The sequence below is a fragment of the Loxodonta africana genome, chromosome 20, assembly GCF_030014295.1.
Source record: "Loxodonta africana isolate mLoxAfr1 chromosome 20, mLoxAfr1.hap2, whole genome shotgun sequence".
Lineage (NCBI taxonomy): Eukaryota > Metazoa > Chordata > Mammalia > Proboscidea > Elephantidae > Loxodonta > Loxodonta africana.
The window spans coordinates 68223987-68242345 of NC_087361.1; the positions used below are offsets into that span (position 1 = coordinate 68223987).

Here is an 18359-nt window from a genome sequence, read left to right on the forward strand (position 1 = left end):
AAGGACAAGCTGGAGGAATTTATCTTCATGCCCAAGGCCTGGGCCTCCTGGAAGCTTGGCTTTCACTTGCCCTCCGGGCTTTAGCTGGAAACGCCTAGAACTCTTCCATCCTGAGAAGTGCAATTACTTGCTTACAAAGGTTAATTTAGGCCTGGAGAGTCCCTAAGTGCTAGGGAAACCAAGGGTCCTGGTTTACCTAGGACTAAGGGGTTTTCTAGGACCCTGACTTTAAATGCTAAAACTGGGACAGTCCCTGGCAAACCAGGATGGTTGGCCATCCTCTGGCTGCTGGGGTTTCTTAGTGATTATCCACTGCTCATTTTACTGCTTTTGCAATCACCGTGGGCCTCGAGCTTGGCACACAGAGAGCTGGGGCAGCATCTTCAGCTTAGACGTCTGCAGACGCCAGCGCCCACCAGCCTCATGAAAACCTTAGGGCAGGGCTTCTCAGCAGTGGCATTACCGACATTTGGGACTGGATAAATGCTTACGGTGGGGGGCTGTTCTGTGCGTTGTAGGGTGTTTATAGCATCCCTGGCCTCCACCCACTAGGTGTCAGTAACACTCATCCCCAGTTGTGACAATCAGAAGTGTCTCTGGACATCTCCAAATGCCCCCAGGGAGGCAAAATCACCCCCCTTGAGAACCCCTGCGCTAGGGAGACGTCTCTTGCTGCCTCGCTAAGCATTTGGGGCCTTTGTACATGCACCGAGGAGGCATCCTGGCTGCAGTCTGGGTGCAGCCACCCCATTTGCCCACATGAACGTCCCTGAGTAGAAGCAGAGTCAGCCTAGTAACCGGGCTCCCCTGCGACAGTGCCTGCCTGAGTAGGTGCCCCTTAAACCAGTTGTTCCCATAGAGTATAACAGTGAAGACTTCTTGTCCTATGGGATGTTCCCTGGGGATATAAAAAGGAGTTTGAGGAATACTGCATCAAAATTCACAACGGCCATCCCGTATCGAAGGCCCTGAGAAGTCACGCAATAAAGAAACCTGCTGAAATTTTACAACCCAAATTTATGTTGAGGTCAACCTGCCCATTAAGATTTAAATACAATTGGCTCCATCCTCCAACTCCAGATTCTCTAGAAACTCTAGTGCCCTCCCCGAGATTTCCAAGAATTTCCAGAGGGGCTTTGTTGTTACTTTTGCCTCTGAGTTCAGCCCTCTTCCCCTCCCGTCAAATTCTCTGCTTCACTCACAGAGCACCTTTTACCACTCCCTCCGACTTCTGCTCTCTGCTGACCAAGATGTGGGTTTCAGTCCCCTTTCCATGATTTTCCCCTTCCTCAAAAGACCGACACAAGGCACTTGTGTGTTCAGCAGGCTTTACCGAAGGTTTGCAGTGACAGGAGTCTTCTACCTCTCTGTGGATTTTAGCCTCTAACCAGTGCAACCTCTCGGTTGCCATCTAGTTGATTGAAACTCAGGACGAGCCCACGTGTGTCAGGGTATGTGCTTCACAGGGTTTTCGATGCCTGCATAATTTGAAAGTAGATCTCCAGGCCTCTCTTCTGAGGCACTCCTGGGTGGGCTCAAACTTCCAACTTATCATCTTTTCAGTTAGCAGCTGAGCACAGGGACTCCCTCATCCAGGGGCTCCCCTCAAAAAACTTTTCTCATAGCTTCTTAACTCACTACTCCTCCAGTCCCCCTTCCACCTCCACTCCAGCTCAATTTTCCTCACATTATCATACAAAACAACTTTGCTTTCCCTTCTTACTTGGTCTTGGACTTAATTTTGCATTTTCAAAGCCTCATTAACAGTTGACCACGTAATTTATCCTCCAAACTAGAACGCTTTTGAGAGCGAAAGGGGGCCTAATAGTAAACTTGCTGGGACCACAGGTGGACACAGGGAAGTCCCAGGAAAACCAGGACATATGATCAGCCTGCAGCCCTTCGAAAACAATGAACCTCTAAAAAAAAAACAACTTGTTGCCATCGAGTCAATTCCGACTCAAAACGACTCTATAGGATAGAGTACTATACTGCCCCATAGGGATTCCAAGGCTGTAATCTTTACAGAAGCAGACTGCCACAGCTTTCTCCTGAGGACCAGCTGGTGAATTTGAACCACCGACCTTTTGGTTAGCAGCCTGAGCTCTTAACTACTATACCACCAGGGTGCCAGTGAACCCCTACAGGGTGTTCATTTCTAAAAGGGAGGAACAGGAGAGACAAAATGCAGAAGGTGGGCCCTGACTGGTATGACTCCCCCTCCTCAGTCCTTGCCTCAGGAGGAACAAAGGTGGGATGGGCTCTCTGCTGACCATCTGTCTCAGGAGCCTGCCTCCAGGGCTGGGGGTGGTTTGGATGAGCCTGTCCCCGTGTCTTTGCCATTAGAACTATACTTTGATTCCAAGAGAACTGGAAGAAATACCCAGCCAGGTACCTCCATCAGAATGTTTATATGCTTTTTTTTTAAAAAACACACACACACAACTGAGTTTCTGTTTAGGGGGATGAAAACATCTGAAAACGGACAGTGGTGCTTGTTACATAACATGGTGAATATAATTAATGCCACCAAATTGTACATTTAGTAACAGCTAGAATGGCAAATGTTCTGTTCTATATATTTTACCACAATAAGGGAAAATGAGATAATAATAACCAACCTCACAGGCTGATATTGAGGCTCAAATTAAAAACAAAAACAAACAACACACACACCCTTAAAAAAAACCCTATCAGGATCCCAGCTGGACACAGGTCTGACCCCTCCCCACCGCCAGCACCCCCTTGGCTCCCCATCAGTGGAATACGATGGAGGCGTACTCCACGTGGTCTGGTGAGGTCCCCCTGGTGCTATCAAAAGGAGGCACGTTGGCATAGAAGACAAAGTCCTCCTCTGTCCAGGGGGCCAGGTTGATCACGTTGGAATATACAGCATCCGCATGGCAGGAAGGCACCTTTGGAGACACAACCCCAGTTAGAAGCAGATAGGTGGCTGGGCACAGAGGATTTCCAAGACAAAACCAGGTACCAAGTTGCCCCTACAGGACAGCAAGTGGGAACATTTGGGCCTTGCTCAGCAAGCCCTGGCTCTGTCAATTTTCAAAAACATTCCTTTTAGGACCCACCTCTGCCTCATCCCCACTACCCTCCAGTGGGTTCTGTCTAGGGAAGAGATGGCAGAGATGGCAGGGGGCCATTCTAGGTAGGACTCGTCTGTCTCCTTACCGAAGATTGGTGAAGAAAGTTGCTGTGATGCCTCAGCTGTCTCTTAAATAGCCCTAGAAAAGTCAACAAACTCCGAGTGAGTCTGAGTTGGGGTAGTAACCATCTTTACTTGGTTGATTGCTGGACCTAGGGCTGAACTTTGAGGTGCATAGCCCACCATGTCAACCCATGGGGTCTCTGAGACTGAGCTAAACGCCCAGGAAGACACAGGGGGAGTGAGTACTATTGGTGCACCTTGTAATTGGTGTTTATTATGTAGATTAGATTATTTAGCCTCAGTATTTCTTTTGGTTGGTATAAATAAGCCATAAGCTTATATGCCGATTGCTCATACATGGCTTTCAGCATGAAGAATGTTTATTGTAAGTCTTGTTGCTACACTGTTTTCCGGAAAGCTGGAGAAGAGCTGTTACTAGGTAGTATCTGCCCCAAATGGTTAGACCCTATAGCCTGCCCAGTACCCCTCCCAAAGCCACCCCATAGGAAAGACACCCCTACTTCCATGCCTACTCCCAGCTTCTCCCCTTTCTTCACAGCTCCAGGGTCAGCTTAGTCAACTCACGCTCGTGCCTCCATTTCTTCAGGATCAGGGACAAGAGACCCACTAGGAATAAGATGAGGGCTGCAACCCCAACAGAGGCGGAAACAGCCGTGGCTGCTGTGCCTAAGCTGAAGGAAGCAAACAGGTGAGATAAGGATGATCCATTGCCATGGCTAGCTTTGGTGACTAACCACAAAATTGTCCTGGGGCTTTCCCATCCCTGTGGGAGCTCTCCCACCCCTGGGCTTCCGCCTCCCCAACAGCCAGACATCTGCCTCCATTTTGAGTCTCTCTCTGCCCTGGCCTCCATGGCCATGGCCCCAAATCACCCCCCACACCTGGGCCAACCAGACCCCTTCCCCAAGCTCCCAGCCCTCCTACTCCCAGGGTTCAGCCCTTTTTTCACCCACCTGCTGAGTCCATTGGATTCAGTCACTGGTTTCAGGGTGGTGGTGTTCTCTACAGAAAGAGTCAGAGGAAAGGGAAAGGAGATTTTAGAGAAATTCTGCTCACACACACACAGATGAGCTCTACGAGATCCTAAATGGTAATGTTAGCTACCGCTTACTGCAGACTTAGTATATGCCAGGCACATTCATTATCTCACCTAATCTTCATAAATACATAATGAGGCAGGGACAGTTACCATTCTCATCTTCCAGTACAGAAACCAGCTCCAGAGATCAGAATTGCTCAGTCGTAGAGTTAGTAAGTGGGAACATTCAGACTTGAACACATGTCTCTCTGGTTTTAAATTGTACTTTCCTACACTGTTCTGAAAGGAACTGTGTTGGCACAGTGGTTAAGCAAGCGCTCAGCTGCTAACCAAAAGGTCAGTGGTTCGAACCCACCAGCTGCTCCTTAGGAGAAAGATGTGGCAATCTGCTTCTGTAAAGATTACAGCCTAGAAAACCCTGTGGAACAGTTCTACTCTGTCCTATAGGATCGCTGTGAAAGCAATGGGAGTCACACTCGGCTACCTCCATGCAATCACTTCACTCCCGAGCTCTACCATTCTTACAAAGGGTCAAGCGCTGTTAGATATGACAGGAAGCTCAGGAAAAAGAACTGGAATGATGGAGGTGATCAGTACAAGAGGACATGTCCAGGGGGCTGAACTTTGAAATGCACCAGCAAGCTGGGCTGGCACGAGGGAGGGGGACAGGTGTGCCAGTCTGCCCATGCTCAGGGGGTAGGGGAGTTATTCACACTGTGAAAGAATGTCTCCTGCCTCAAGGGACGGAGACACCAAGCCTATCCTCTCTCCAGCCACAGTCTGTCCCTGGATTCTAACAGTTAGACAGAATGTTAAAACATATTTAGCCACACAGATGAAGAACCTCAGAGGGGGGACTTGCCCAAGGAAAGTGCTAGAGCCAGGACTTGAGTACTCATTTCCACCGCAAACCAGAGCTCTCTTTGCCTGTACTCACGCCCCTTCTATTTATTTCCCCCATAAAGAAGAACTGCACGATTCAGCCTCTCACAGATAGTGCGTCTCTGGCCATGTGTCTTCGAGAGCTGGCTACTCAGACACTCAAATGCAGAGACTGCTGCCAAGGAGGGGTGGAGGGAATATATCAGATTACTGCAGTCAAAAACCAGTTGCAGTCAATTGACTCCAACTCAGGGCCCCTTCACATGTGTCAGAGTAGAACTGTGCTCTGTAGGGTTTTCAGTGGCTGATTTTTCAGAAGTAGGTTGCCAGGCCTTTCTTCCAAGTGCTTTTGGGTGGACTCAAACAATAGCTGAGCTCACTAATGGTTTGCACCACCCAGGGACTCCTATCAGACCACTATGGCAATCTCATATCCACTCCTGATAAATAACATCTGTGAGTAAAGAGCACAAAGACTTATACCCTCTTTGGGGCACCAAGGCCAGATGGAATTGTGTCTTAACACAGTTCACTTCCTCTCTGCCCTTTTATTTCTGTCCCCCTTCTGAGTAAGAGAACTGACCTCACCCATTTTCTCTTTGACAGCTCCTGCTCACCTACAGGACAAAGGGTAGGAAGTGGGCTTGGAGACCAGATCTCCCACTGAGTCACCCACGATGGGGCACTGAGTCACGGGGGCATGATGTGTGCTTGTGAGGGTAGGGTGTGGTGTAGAGAGATGTCACATGTAAGCCCCAAGCAAGGAGAGGGGAGGCTGGCGCCAACAGGTAGGGCACACCTGTTTACAGCCAGGAGAGGCAGCATGAGGGTGTCCATCCAGGCCCCAAAAGTGAAGTATATATTCTGGGAAGACAGAGGAGGGTCAGTAGGGGTGATGAGGACAAGCATGAAGGATGATGTCCTCAAACAACCTGAGATCTAGAGGTCTCCAGCACTTCCTCGTGTGGTCTGAGCCCCATTTTCTTCATCTGTGAAATGGACATAACATGAATACTGACCTCACAGAGTTGTTGTACGAACTAAATGATCAGACTACTAAACAGTAAATAATAACTATTTGCCCTGGTGGTGCAATGGTTAAGTGCTTGGCTGCTAGCCAAAAGGTTGGTGGTTCGAACCCACCAGTGGCTCCATGGGTGAAAAGACCTAGTGATCACCTCCCGTAAAGATTTACAGCCTAGGAACCCCTCTGGGGCAGTTTTACTCTGCCACATAGAGTCGCTCTGAGTCAAAATAGACAACAGCACCTAACAGCAGTCCTATTTGCCTAGTGCTGGGGTTAAGCTGCTCTTACCTGAGCAGAGCAATTGGTCAGGGCTGTCCAGGGAGTCATTGCTGGCTGTGGAGTCCTGGAGCCTACAGTTGGTCCACTTCCTTCCATCAACGGGTTCATCCGGGGGGTTCTTGCCCCAGGTACTGACGTTCTCAGGACAGGTGGACTCCTTTATCTGGAAGCAGGCTTTCTCAGAGGCATTTAGCAGCAGCTGGCAGACACAGGACACCAGGAAGCTGGCATCTCTCTTCTCTTCTGTGTCTTTCATTTCTCTGTGGGAACCTGTGGAATAGGGAGAATGTCCGAATCTCGGCACGGGAGGGGAGGGCCTCAAAAGGCAGAGAGAGTGCCTCCCTCTTAATGAAGGCCTTCTCCAGGCACATGGTCCAAAGTCACCTCCCCAGCCTCCCTTAGTCACATCATAATCTAAGCTATTAGTATCTGAAGTTGCTTTGATTATTGAGTACTTGGTTATTGTTTGTTTCTCATCACAACCATGTAAGCTCCACCTTCCATCTGTTCTGGTCTTCACTACATCCCCAGTGCCTAGAACTGTGCTTCACACCATGAACATGATCAATAAATGTTTGTTGAATAAATGAATGAATGAACAAATGATGACAAAGTCCCCTCGATGGCATTCTGACCAGGGCCGCCCAACCTCTGTTGGAACCCCAGAAAGCCTATACCACAGACTTCTGAAATCTCTTAACCTGTTGCCATCGAGTAGATTCCAACTCATAGCTGCCCTATAAGACAGAGTAGAACTGCCCTGTAGGGTTTCCAAGGAGCAGCTGGTGGGTTCAAACTGTTGACCCTTTGGTTAGCAGCTGAACTCTTAACCACTGCTCCACCAGGCCTCTTAGTCTCTTAGTTGATGGCAAATCTTCATCCTTTGAAGGAGACTTTGATTTGAAACAGCCCAAAGCCATTCTGAACTAACCAAGGCGTGGGATAAAGTAAGTGAGGATTGAACTGGACTGTGCCAATTTTAGGAACCCTGGTGGTGCCATGGTTAAAGCACTCGGATGTTCGAATCCACCAGCTGCTTTACAGGAGAAAGATGTGGCAGTCTGCTTCCATAAAGCTTACAGCCGTGGAAGCCCCATGAGGCAGTTCTACTCTGTCCTATAGGGTCACTATGAGTCAGAATCCGCTCAATGGCATTGGGTTTGGTTTTGGATGCCAATTTTGGCAGAAGAGGAAACACACCCACCAAAAAGCAAGAACAAGGCCCTGGAGGAGCCTGAAGGAGGAGGGTCTGCCTCGCTGTGTGTGGCCGAGGTGGAGAGGGGAAGGGAAGAGAGTGGCAGTGTGTAGTCTAAAGCCTGTCACAGCAGGTGCTCAACCTGCTTTGGGTTTAAGGCCAGGAGCGAGATGTGCTCAAGGCCACATGAAAGAGGATCTGTCCCCCTCTGCTTACCACCACCCCCATCCCACCTCTCCCCAGAGACCTGCAGGAGCAGTCAGGGAAGCCCTGTTTCAGAAGATGAGAGTCACTTAATCTGCCAAGACTCAGTTTCCCCATTTGTGAAATGAGGCAAGGGTGAGAAGAGGAATAAGGCATAACTATAAAAACGACCCCACCACCTGTCTGTCAGTTTGTCGTGCTGTGGGGTGTCTTGCATGTTGCTGTGACGCTGGAAGCTATGCCACTGGTATTTCAAATACCAGCAGCGTCACCCATAGTGGACAGGTTTCAGCTGAGCTTCCACATTAAGACAGACAAGGAAGAAAGGCCTGGCAATCTACTTCCAAAAATTAGATTACAGCAGAACATTGTCTGATGGACTCAAACATGCTGGCAATCATAGGGATAGCGCAGGAACGGGCAGAGTTCCATTCTGTCGTATACAGGGTCGCCACGAGTCAGATCCATTCACGCAACTAACAACAGAAAAAGGACCTGTTCTTTCCACAAATGCATCTCATCATCCCCTTCTACTGTCCCTTCACACACGTCATCTCACACATGATACATTTATTCTAACAATAATGCTGTGGCTCAAGATATACTAAGAGCTCTTTTTGGAGAATAGCTTTTCTAAGGCTTAGGAACTGTTTTTATTTTTAAGTATGTAAGGAGGTGGGTGCGTCATAATCGACTCAGTTTGAGGCTTCTAAAAGTTGGTGTTTTGTTAGGTAACATTCTTATGGTTCAAATGAATTCAAACAATAGAAAAGGATGGTCCGTGAAAAGCCCCTGTTACGCCCTTGCCCCCAGCCAGTGAGTTCCACTCCCTGGAGGCAGCCAGCATTACAGGTTTATTATGTGCCTCATAGATACAGGGAAGGCCCTGGGTGGTGCAAATGGTTGAGCACTTGACTTTAGCCAAAAGGTTGGTGGTTTGAACACACCCAGAGACACCTCACAAGACAGGCCTGGCGATCTGCTTCCAAAAGGTCACAGTCTCTACGCAGCAGTTCTACTCTGCACACATGGGGGTCACCGGGAGTTGGAATCAACTTGCCGGCAACCAACAACTATAAAAAAAAAGTTTCCATTGAGTAGATTCTGACTCATAGTGACCCTATAAGACAGAGTCCCATAAGTAGAACTGTCCCATAAGTCTGTAATCTTTATGGAAGCAGACTGGCACACCTTTCTCCCGAGGAATAGCTGGTGGGTTCAAACCACCAACCTTTTGATTAGCAGCTGAGCACTTAACCACTGTGCCACCAAGGTAGTCTGTTTAAAACCCAGGCTAGAAGGATGATCATCAAGAAACTGATGATCTAAAGCAGCAGTTCTCAAAGTGTGGTCCAGGGACCCCCTGGAAGTCCCAGAGGTCCTTCCAAAGGGTTGGTGAGGTTGTAACTATATCCATAATAATACTAGCCCTCAACTTACCTTTTTCATTCTCAGTCTCTCCCTAGTGTACAGTGGAGTTTCCCAGAGGCTACATGACAAGTGACACTGCAACAAACTGAATGCAGAAGGAGGTAGGAAGGTCCAGCTCTCTTACACTAAGCCAGACAATAAAGAGATTTGCAAAAATGTAAAAAGATGCCTTTCTTCTCACTAAATTTTTCATGTTCTGGAAAACATAGTTTCTTTTCATAAAAATGTGTTATATATGTTAAGATGTAATGGTGGTTTATTGCTATTTTAAATGAATTAATGAGCTAATTTTTTTTAATTTCTCAGTTTTAATTTCTAATACGGTAAATATAAATAGATATAACCCACATAAACAAAAGTTTTTTGGGTTCCTTAATAGTTGTTAAGCATGTAAAGGGATCCTGAGACCAAAAGGCTTGAGAATGGTTGGTCTAAGGATTTATGGCTTTTCTTCACCAAAGGACGAGTGAGAAGCACATCACCAAGCATGTGGTACCAAAGAGGTGTGCTCCAAAAGATGCAAGAGACACAGAAATGGGTGTTCCCAGATGGCAATGTGTGCCCAGGAGGACAGGTGATCTCGTGGAAGAGCGCACTCTCGCGGGGCCTCCTGACTGGCAGTACTGGGCTGTGCAGATGGGCCCTGCAAGAAAAGGCAGACTCTGGGCACGGGGAGGGGCTGTGGAGGCATGGGCCTGAGGCGGGGAAGCCTAGACAGGAAGCTGTGTGCCAGACTCAGCCACTGACCGCCTCCAGTATGATTTCAAGGGTCATGTGCTCCTTGAAAACCACTTCCTCAGTGCCTGTTGGTGCCTCAAATTCCAGTGAAAGTACTTTATTCCCTTAGCTATGAGGTAAATGCAACCTAAAACACTACGAAGTATCAGCCAAAGTTACATAAATATGTAAATAGCATTATGGAAGATAGATTAGAAGGTCTCACTTTAATAAAGCAGGAGCGTGTATCTATGACAGAAGAGGAGTTGGGCAGGTGGGGGCATGGGTACAGAAAGTAAAGGAGACCAACAAATAGTAAATAAGTAGAACACCAGGAGCCATGCATGGACTCACGATAAAAGAGTGTCACAACGGAGGAGTTCGATCAATGTAATTCTGGGCACCTAAAATCAAAGAACCACAACCCATCTGTCAGTTTGTCACACTGTGATGGCTTGCTTTTTTCTATTATGTTGGAAGCTATACTACCAATATTTCAAATACCTGCCCATAGTGGACGCTTTCAGCAGAGCTTCTAAATTAAGACAGACTAAGAAGAAAGGCCTAGTGATCTACTTCCAAAAATTAGTCAATGAACTAACGCAACAGAATATTGTCCAATGTACTGCCAGAAGATGAACACCGTAGGTTGGAAGGCATTCAAAATTCACAGTGGTCACAACATGGATTTGAGCATACCAATGGTCATGAAGATGGCACAGGCCCAGGCAACATTTTGTTCTGTTTTACATGGGTTGCCATGAGTCAGAGCTGATTCAACAGCAACTAATAATAACAACAGTAAAATAAAAGGAAAGATTCGATCCAACCAAACTTTTTTTTAGTACATGGATGTATCCATCAGTGGGACAGTTTGCAGGGGTCGAGAGGAACTGGGCTGAGAAACTTGTACCACTCTTTACCCATCTAGCAGGGAAGATACCCGTCCCTGACTCCAGCAGCTGCAAACAGTGTGGTCAGCACTAAAATGCTGTATGAATAAAGTGCTATTGGAGCAGTGTGGAAGGGCAAGTGGTGTCTAACTTGGGTGGCCAGGAAGGCATGGAGGAGGTAACATTTGTGCTGGCCCTTGAGAAACAGCAAGGACTCCTATAGGCTGTGCTGAGTCCATGAATATACCAGGTGGATGGGTGGGGTGAGCAAAGGCATGGAAGTTATATCATTGTCTTAGGCTGGATTCTCTGGAGAAGCAAAACCAGTGAAGCGTGTATATATATAGAGAGAGAGAAAGAGTGAGAGAGACAGAGATTTATATCAAGGAAATGGCTTGCTCGGTTGTGGGTCAGGCATCAGGCTGGAAGCTTCTCCTGACTCACATAGCTGCAGTGGCTGGTGAACCCAAGATCGGTAAGTACAATGGCAGGTTGTTGGCTCAAGTCCCAAGAACTGGAATTCAGATGATGATGAGCCAAAAGCAAGATCCAGAGAGAGAAAAGCCAGCGAGATTTGCCAGAAAGCCCACATATGTTGGATGCAGACCATACTCCCAAAGAAACGCCTTTCAATTGATTGACTGGTCATAGCAGATCTCATCCTGGAAGAGATTACATTATATCAGATTTCATCGTGGGGGTGATTACATCACTACATAATTGCCAAACTACATCACGACTGCCAAGCCACTGAGAATCATGGCCCAGCCAAAATGACACACAACCTTAACTATCACAGTCAACCCCCTGTCAACTTGGCACCTGTACACATCTCCTTAAACCATATATAATCTGTAAGTAAAGACAATTATAAAGTTTACTTGTGCCTAACATGATACAACTAACACGCATACAACCGAAAATGCACTAGACCCTGTTTGCATCTTATATTTTATAAGTGAAGAAAACAAAAATATTTGATACACACATGCAAGGAAGAAATACTCATAACAACTACAGTCCTCATTTCTGCAACTGGTCATGAGGTTGTAGCTGGTATTTAGAACTGCCTTCTTCCACCACCCATTCCATATTCCTTTCACCTGCAGCAAGTACCTCAGCTGGTTGTGGTTCTTTGCCTGGTAGGGTAACCCAAAACTTCATTCTTGAAGAGTCTGGGCCATTAGTAGTCGTGTTGGAATTGTGTACTGTAGTTTTCCATTGACTTTAGTCATAGGGCATGGCAGTACTAAGAGACGCCCTAAGGGATTGCCTGCATTCCAGACCTGCTCTTCTTTGCCTCTATTATGTAATATCAGTTCGATTTCTATTTGGTAATAAGGACCAATTGCACCAGACAATATGCTAATTCCCTTCTGTGGCTGTTGATCCAGAGGTATAAGGAGTCAAAGTGGCCAGGTGGCATTCTTAACTTCCAGTTCAACGGAATCAGTGATGTGTCTCAGATGGGTCCTTTCCCCTCTTTGGAACTTAGGCCTTCAGACCCACAGAGCATAGGGTCACAGGGACAGAAAGCAAAACTTTTGTGAGTGAGTCACTAGGGGTAAGAGTGAATGGTACCATTCCCATTTCCACCCCTTGATCTCTGGACCCATGAATCCCGGATATGGGAGAAACAGCACCATATATTGGATACTGTTTTAGAGCATATACAACCTCCTAGAGAACATTGCCCCAAGCATGCAAGGTATTGCCACCTAGTTGGAGCCATAATTTTGTCTTTAGAAGGCCATTCTATTGTTCTATCAAACCAGCTGCTTCAGGATGATGGGGAACATGGTAGGACCAGTGAATTCCATAAGGATGGGCCCACTGCTGCACTTCATTTGCTGTGAAGCGAGTCCCTTGATCTGAGGCAATACTGCATGAGATACCACAACAGTGAATAAGGCATTCTGTAAGTCTACAGATAATAGTTTTGGCAGAAGTGTTGTGTACAGGGAAGGAAAACCTGTATCCAGAGTAAGTGTCTATTCCAGTAAGAACAAAATGCTGCACTTTCAATGATGAAAGGGGTTTAACGTTATCAACTTGCCACCAGGTAGCTGGCAGATCACCTCGAGGAGTGGTGCTGTATCGGGAACAGAGTGTTGATCTCTGCTGCTAGCAAATTGGGTACTCAGCAGTGGCTGTAGCCAAGTCAGCCTTGGTGAGTGGAAGTCCATGTTGATGAGCCCATGCATAACTTTCATCCGTGCCACCATGGCCACTTTGTTCATGAGCCCATTGAGCAATGACAGGAGTAGCTGGGGAAAGAGGATGATTTGTTTCCACGGAACGATTCATCCTATCCAGTTGATTGTTAAAATCCTTCTCTGCGGAGGTCGTTTTGTGAGCATTCACATGAGACACAAATGTTTTCACTTCTATAGCCCATTCAGAGACATCTATTCACATACCTCTTCCCAACACGTCCTTTTCTCCAATTTTCCAATCATGTTCTTTCCAAGTCCCTGACCATCCAGTCAAACCATTGGCACGGCCCATGAATCAATATACAATCGCACATCTGGCCATTTCCTCTTCCAAGCAAAGTGAACAACCAGGTGCACTACTCGAAGTTCTGCCCATTGGGAGGATTTCCTTCACCACTGTCCTTCAGGGGGGTCCTACAATGGGGCTATAGTGCTGCCACTGTCCACTTTGAAGTGGTGCCTGCATATCACGCAGAACCATCTGTAAACCAGTGATGAGCTTTCTTTTCCCTAGTCAACTGATCATAAGGAACTACCAGTGAGGCTATAGATGCAGACAGGAGTGAAGGCCATGGGTATTTGGGCCCCTTCTTCATGCAACTTACTTATGCCTTCAGGTCTTTGTTGGGCCCAATCTCATATATGCCACTTCCATTTAATGATGGAGTGCTGCTGTGCATGTCCAACTTTATGGCTCTGTGGGTCAGACAACACCCAGTTCATGATGGGCAACTCAGCCTTCATGGTGACTTGGTGGCCCATGGTTAAGCGTTCAGTCTATACTAAGGACAAGTAACAAGCCAAAATCTTTCTCAAAAGGAGAGTAGTTATCTGCAGATGATGTCCGGGCTTTGCTCCAAAATCCTAAAGGTCTGCCCATGATTCACCAGTAGAGTCCTGCCAAAGACTCTCTCATAGATTGAATTGTGCCCCCGCAAAATATATGTCAACTTGTTTAAGTCATGATTCCCAGTATAGAGTGATTTTGTGATTTTCCTATGTGTTATAAATCATAATCTCTACCTGTGATTAAAGAGGATTAGGGTGAGATGTAACACCCTCACTCAGGTTGCATCTCTGATCCAGTGTAAAGGGAGTTTCCCTGGGGTGTAGCCTGTGTTACCTTTTATCCCACAAGAGATAAAAGGAAAGGGAAGCAAGCAGAGAGTAGGGGACCTCATACTACCAAGAAAGCAGCATCAGGAGCAGAGCGCATTATTTGGACCTGGGGTTCCGAGGCGGAGAAGCTCCTAGTCCAGGGGAAGATTGATGACAAAGACCTTCCACCTGAGCCGATAGAGAAAGCCTTCCCCTGGAGCTGATGCCCTGAATTTGGACTTCTAGCCTACTAGACTGTAAGAGAATAAATTTGTTTGTTCAAGCCATTGACTTGTGGCATTTCTGTTACAGCAGCACTCAATGACTAAGACTTCAAACAGCATCTCTATCTGCCACTGACACTTCAAGCACCATTGGATCAGCCAGATCATACGGAGTAACTGGCAGAGTTGCTTGCACGGCATCCTGAAACTGTTTCAGAGCCTTCTCTTGTTCTGGGCCCCACACAAAACTAGAAGCTTTTCGAGTCACTTGATAAATAGGCCAGAGTAGCACATCCATATGAAGAATATGTTGCCTCCAATACCCAAAGAGGCTCACCAGGCATTGTGCCTCCTTTTTAATTGTGGAATGAGCCAGATGCAATAACTTATCCTTCACTTTAGAAGTACCTCAATATGCCCCAAGCCACTGTATGCCTAGAAATTTCACTGAGGTGGATGGCTCCTGAATTTTTGTCAGATTAATTTCCCACCCTCTAGCACGCAAATGTTTTAGCAACATGTCCAGAATCATTGAACGTCTTCCTTACTAGGTCCAATCAGCATAATGTCATCAAGGTAATGGACCAGTGTGACATCTTGTTGAAGAGAAAGGTGATCAAGGTCCCTTTGGACTAAATTATGACATAGGCTGGAGACTTGATACAGCTCTGAGGAAGGACACTGAAGGTGTATTGCTGGCCTGACCAGCTGAAGGCAAACTGCCGCTGGTTGGTCCTCAAAACAAGTATGGAGAAAAAGGCATTAACCAGATCAATGGTTGCATGCCAGGTATCAGGAGATGTATTAATTTGCTCAAGCAATGGAACTACATCTGGAACAGCAGCTGCAATTGGAGCCACCCACTTAGTTAAATTTTCAATAATCCACTGTCATTCTCCAAGATCCATCTGTTTTTTGCACAGGTCAAATAGGCCAGTTGAATGGGGTTGTGGTGGGAATCAACACTCCTGCATCTTTCAAGTCCTTAACGGTGACACTAATCTCTGCAATCCCTCCAGGAAAGTGGTATTGCTTTTGGTTTACTATTTTCCTAGGTAGGGACAATTCTGGTGGGTTTCCACTTAGCGTTTCCTACCATTATAGCCCTTATTCCACATATCAAGGGTCCAATGGTACATTCTGCCAGTTGCTGAGTATGTCTATTCCAATTACGCATTCTGGAACTGGGGAAATCATTACAGGATGGGTTTGGAAACTGGCTGAACCTACTGTGAGATGGACATGAGCTAACTCTCCGTTAATAACATGACCTCCATAAACTCCCACTATGACTGGTGGACCACAGTAACATTTTGGGTCTCCTGGAATTAGTGTCAGTTCAGAGCCAGTACCCAGTAATCACAGAAAAGTCTGATTATTTTCTTTTCCCCAGTGAACAGTCACTCTTGTAAAAGGTCATAGATCCATATAGGGAAGCCTGAGAGAAAGATTTACAGTGCAAATTTTTGTCAGCATATTGGAGTCTTTTCTCCAGGGGACCCACCTCCACTTCATTCAAGGAGTTGTGAGTCTGTAAACTCACTCAAGTCTGGGAATTGATTGAAGTGATCTAAGTTAGACTGCCGTTCAGTTGACCTAGAATTCTTATGCTTGTACAGATCAAGTAAATATTTAGTAGATTTCCTATCTGTTCCACTCGTAGGGACACCATGACTAAGTAGCCAATGTCATAATTCCATACGAGTCAGGCTATTCTGATTACTGCTCTGACTTCTCTGTCCATTACAGTAACCATACCCTCATTGTCTTTGTCGATTCAGTGCCACCACTTGGCCCCTACTACTGCAGGGTCCAATCAGCCCCAATGTAGTTAGGTGTCTTAATGCTGTTAGGGCAGCTGCTGTCAAATCTGACTTACATAACTTAGCAATCATAGCAGTCTTCAAGGATGCTGTGGCTCCCTTCACAAATTTGTTCCTCCTCTGGGCACTCCACATGTGGGTCTTGGGTCTAACCTAATAAGTCTACCCTAACATACCAATTTCCCTAAGCCTTTGGATACCTTCTTTTATGGTATACCAAGGCAGGTCTAGCACTTCAACTTGATTTAGTTTAAGCCACTGCATAATCCATGCTTCAGCAAAACAACCAAATAAACTATTAGATCCTTTCCTAACCTCTTGAGCTGAAACATTGAATAAAGAATTTGTGCTTAGTGGGCCCATATCAATAAAATCAGACTGATGCAGCTTTATGTTCCTTGTACCATTATCCCACACCCTTAGTAGCCATTCCCACACATATTCCCCAGATTTCTGTTTGTACATATTTGAAAAGTCAAGGAGTTCTTTTGGAGCATAGCATACCTCCTCCTGCGTCACACTTTGTACTTCACCTTTTGGGGTTCACTGGGACTTAAGTTTACTTATAGGTCTAGAACCAAAAAGGTGTGGTAGGAATGTGTTTTGGAACATTCAGCAATGTCTTGTAAGGCATCTGCCTCAGCTGATGCACCAGGTGATGACTTAGACACCACCCCCGGTCCCAAGTGATATCTCAGACAAAGGCACTTCAGATAGCTGGGTTAATCTCATTAGATGGGGGTGGAGGGGCTAATGATTTTGTCGGCAGAAGCCATTCAACAGAACTTAGGGGCTCAGTGTCCCCAGCTTCCTGATTATCTGTCCATTTGTCCCCATACCAAGTTTCAGAATCCCATTTCTTCCCAATTAGTTCCATCAACATGGAGGAGATTGCATTATATCAGATCTCATCATGGAGGTGATTATATCATTGCATAGCTGCCAAACTACATCCTAACTGCCAAACCACTGAGAATCATGGCCTGGCCAAGTTGACATACAACCATAACCATCACAAACATGCAGTCATTTGTTCCTCAATGAACATCTGAAACCACTGATAAAAGAAGGTGCACTGGGCACCTGAGGGTGAAGGGAAGGTGTCACCTAGGTTGGGGGAAGGAAGGAAAGAACCTAGGAAGACAGCTCATGAAGTAGACTCAAGCAACTTACATGACAAGATCATGTCTGATTTGACTCTCTACCCAGTACCTGGCCAGTGCCTAGAGTACAACAGGCACTCAATAAATGCTCGATGAGAGAATGGAAGATTGCACACACTTCTTTGGTCCAGACTGGCCACAGACGTGCTGCTGTTATCAAGCGGGGCCATCAAGAACAGAGAGGAGGAGGATGTTCAAGTAAACTTCCTCTGAAGTACATACTCTCACCGTTTCTGGGACTTTAAGTAGTTTTTTGACTGTTTTTTTGCAAAATTTCATTTCTCAAAATAGAAATCCTGTACCCACTTGAGGTTTGTTAAAGAGTTATTTGTTGGCTGAGGGTTGCTTTAAAGATCACCTTCAAGTTTTCAGTTTGCACGGTGGCTTATTTGCAAACCTCAAGCAATTACCTCAACATTTGGCTTCCTAAGCAAATTAGAACGTCAGCCAGAGGATATGTGAAATCAGCAACTGTCCACAGGTGGCTTAAGAGGACCTGACCCCAGATTCAAGGGAATTACTGATCTTTACTAACTCTGCACATAACCTTCTTTTGATCTGAAAAAAAAAAAAAAAAAATCACAAATTTTTTAAGAAAGAAAGTACATTTTATTAAGAACCAAATGGAAATTTCATGAGCATCTCATTACCTCATTTACTACTCAGAACTGGAGACACCTCCTGTGGTCTCCATACTTATCCGCAATTGCAGGTGAGGTGACCGAAGGTTACTGGAAGTGGTAAGTGACTTGCCTAAGGTCACAAATAGCAAACAGTGTGACCAGCATCCAAAAGCAGGTCTCACAATCCCTTGGGTACCCTCTTTTTACTACACAGGTTGTTCCCAGGCATGTGGATGCACTTTCTTAACTCCAAGGGTCACGTAAATTTTCAGAGCAGCTAAGAACAGTTGTTCAGGTTGTTTATTGCTCAAGTGCACGAGATCTAAGGAGACTGACTATGTGCATCACAGACGTAATTATG

At 46.2% G+C, this 18359-nt stretch overlaps 1 protein-coding gene across 1 annotated transcript in view; it reads right to left on the bottom strand.

Moving 5' to 3' along the window:
• Positions 1-515: 515 nt before the first annotated feature.
• LOC111750705 (uncharacterized) overlaps positions 516-18359 on the bottom strand; it is a 32446-nt gene continuing 14602 nt past the window's right edge. The window contains exons 2-6 of the mRNA XM_023548328.2: positions 6421-6681; positions 4138-4186; positions 3749-3855; positions 3187-3239; positions 516-2915 (exon numbers count right to left, since the gene is read on the bottom strand). Of these exons, the coding sequence (XP_023404096.2) occupies positions 2757-2915; positions 3187-3239; positions 3749-3855; positions 4138-4186; positions 6421-6681 (629 nt within the window). The 3' untranslated portion in view covers positions 516-2756. The remainder of the gene's footprint in view (positions 2916-3186; positions 3240-3748; positions 3856-4137; positions 4187-6420; positions 6682-18359) is intronic.